At 35.5% G+C, this 2,500-nt stretch overlaps 1 protein-coding gene across 2 annotated transcripts in view; it reads left to right on the top strand.

The window, feature by feature from the left end:
* LOC125047985 (cytochrome P450 2J4-like) overlaps positions 1-2,500 on the top strand; it is a 10,226-nt gene that overhangs the window by 6,447 nt on the left and 1,279 nt on the right. For both annotated transcript variants that reach the window (XM_047646548.1, XM_047646557.1), the window contains exons 8-11: positions 1-23; positions 190-370; positions 1,459-1,577; positions 2,257-2,397. The exon at positions 1-23 is cut by the window's left edge and continues 98 nt beyond it. In XM_047646548.1, the coding sequence (XP_047502504.1) occupies positions 1-23; positions 190-370; positions 1,459-1,577; positions 2,257-2,397 (464 nt within the window). The remainder of the gene's footprint in view (positions 24-189; positions 371-1,458; positions 1,578-2,256; positions 2,398-2,500) is intronic.

Raw genomic sequence — 2,500 nt, 5'->3', positions numbered from 1 at the left:
AGGGAAAGAGACACCATTAAATAGTAAGTTTTCAAGCAGGTGCACATACGCACACGCAGACACACATACACACACATGCACACACATTTTGTCCATAAATAATTGCTGTATTGTGTATTTTCTTTGTAGCAACAGTAAACCAATAAACCATTAACATATACCTATTAAATATATTTTTTTCTCCTGCAGTGCATCATCTAAAGGCCAACATTTTTGAGCTGTTTCTGGCTGGAAGTGAAACAACTGCGTCTACCTTATGGTGGGCGGTATATCTTTTGGCATCCAACCCAGACGTCCAAAAAGCTATACAGAAGGAATTGGATGAAGTTCTTGGGGAGGATAAATTACCTACATTAACTCATATGGACAGGTAAATGTACAGAGGTTTGATAATAGAGAGGTAAATGTATAGATGTTGAATGATGGTTTTACTTATGTATTACAGTATTTGATTGTACCTCTATCATCTAAGATACACAAAACTAACCACTGGTCATCAAGTTTCACTGATTATATCAACTTCCAGGCCATAAAAAATATGAGAGTATTAGAGGAAATATTAGAAGAAGCAGCAGACCTTTCTATATTTTTCTTGAATGCAGCTTCCTTTATAAACGGTCCTGGTTTGGTTACTAAGGCAGTTGTTACAAAGATGGACAGCCCAAGTAAGTACTGTATTTGTGGATTGTGATACTGAAGTGAGTTGTGATAGTGATAATGAGCCATGTTGTGATTTTTTCTCATTATCATCATCACAACAGGACATACAACACCACAACCCACAGTATTCAAGGTATTTTTGTTAAAGTGGATTTGTGTTTGAAGAGTTAAGGAAGATTGACCAGATGCAATATATCTGAATAAGATTGTTGTATTTCAAATAATTATCATAACTGGCAGTTATGAAACATTAAGTATCCTGTAAGTCTGACGTAAGTGATTACTGACACGTCAGTTGCACCTCCGCCTCAGCAAGGCAAAAGGAGTATGGGAAGAATTCAGATTCCCAAACTAATCTGCTGATAATGCATTCCTCTGGTTGACAGAATCCATCAAGAGGACTATCAGAGTTCCTTATAATACGTTACTTTCATGACGATACGATATAGCTGCTGAAGTTTTAATTCTTGTTCTCCTGATTATTCAGAATGTGCTCTGGGCATGAGGTTATAATGGTTGCCTTGGATTATGATTCTAGGAAAAGGTGATGTCACTGGTGAATAATCTAGCTTTGGAAAAAATATTTAGTCTGGTTGTCCTATTCAGAGGGAGGGCTTTCATTATTTTTGTTATAGCTCTACCTTCCTTTCTTTCTTGTTGCATTCTGGGAAAGGAGTTCAAGTTATGTGCATGATCATTTTCTTTCACTTACTGCTATTGCAAAACATGTCATTAATGGTTCTTATTTTGTATTTTTTTTAAATGTAGGAATTGATTTACATCTTTATTACATTTCAGTTTGCCTTATACAACAGCTGCCATATATGAAGTGCAGCGCGTTGCAGACCTCATCCCATTTGCAGTTCCCCATGAGACAACTGAGGCTGCAACTGTGTCTGGTTACCACATCCCAAAAGGTTAGGAAAGTTTTTTAAATTTTGGATGATATAGGAATTTCAAGAAATGTACAGTAATGTTTACATTTTAACATTAACATCAGATTTCTAGACAGAAATGTTAGCATAGTTGCATATTTTGAGTGCACTTGGTATACCCTAAAATACTGGTATTAATAAAGCTCCTCCAAAATATTATATGTTCACAGTTTTCTGCCAAAGCCTTTATTTTAGGACTTGAAAAAATGAGATAACTTGCTGCTAAATCTAAATGCTCTCATCCCAGAAACATTTCTGGTGAACATTTTTATCATTTACATATACTGCAATATGTATGGAAATATTTGAAAAATAATTACTACAGACTAACCACACCTATTTTTGTGGAAAAGTGTAACCCTAAATACATATATTTGTTTTTTTATGTCTGGATGATGTTGATAATTATCATCATTATGTGATCAGTATAATAATAATAATCACATCATCATTGTCATCATCATCATCACCCCTCACCATCACCATCATCATCATCATCATCATCATCATCATCATCATCATCATCATCATCATCATCATCATCATCATCATCATCATCATCATCATCATCATCATCATCATCATCATCATCATCATCATCATCATCATCATCACTAATCAGTATATCATGCAGTTAATTATTCTCCTTTATCTATAACAGGCACAACAGTCATGTTCAATTTGTCGCACGGCTTGAAGGATCCAAAATACTGGAAATACCCTGACCGTTTCTACCCTGAGCACTTTCTCACGGAGGAAGGGAAGCCTTACAAGCCGGAGAGTTTCATGCCCTTCGGGTCAGGTGAGCATCAGATGGTGATGGTGATTGTGATAGCAGTAATGATAATGATAGATTTTGGTAAATATCAAAGATGCTTAGGTTTTTTTGATTTTGCACATTGCTT

Source organism: Penaeus chinensis, chromosome 4, assembly GCF_019202785.1.
Source record: "Penaeus chinensis breed Huanghai No. 1 chromosome 4, ASM1920278v2, whole genome shotgun sequence".
In the NCBI taxonomy this organism is placed as follows: Eukaryota; Metazoa; Arthropoda; class Malacostraca; order Decapoda; family Penaeidae; genus Penaeus; species Penaeus chinensis.
Note: the sequence above shows the minus strand (reverse complement) of the source record. Positions and strands in the feature narration are given on the sequence as shown.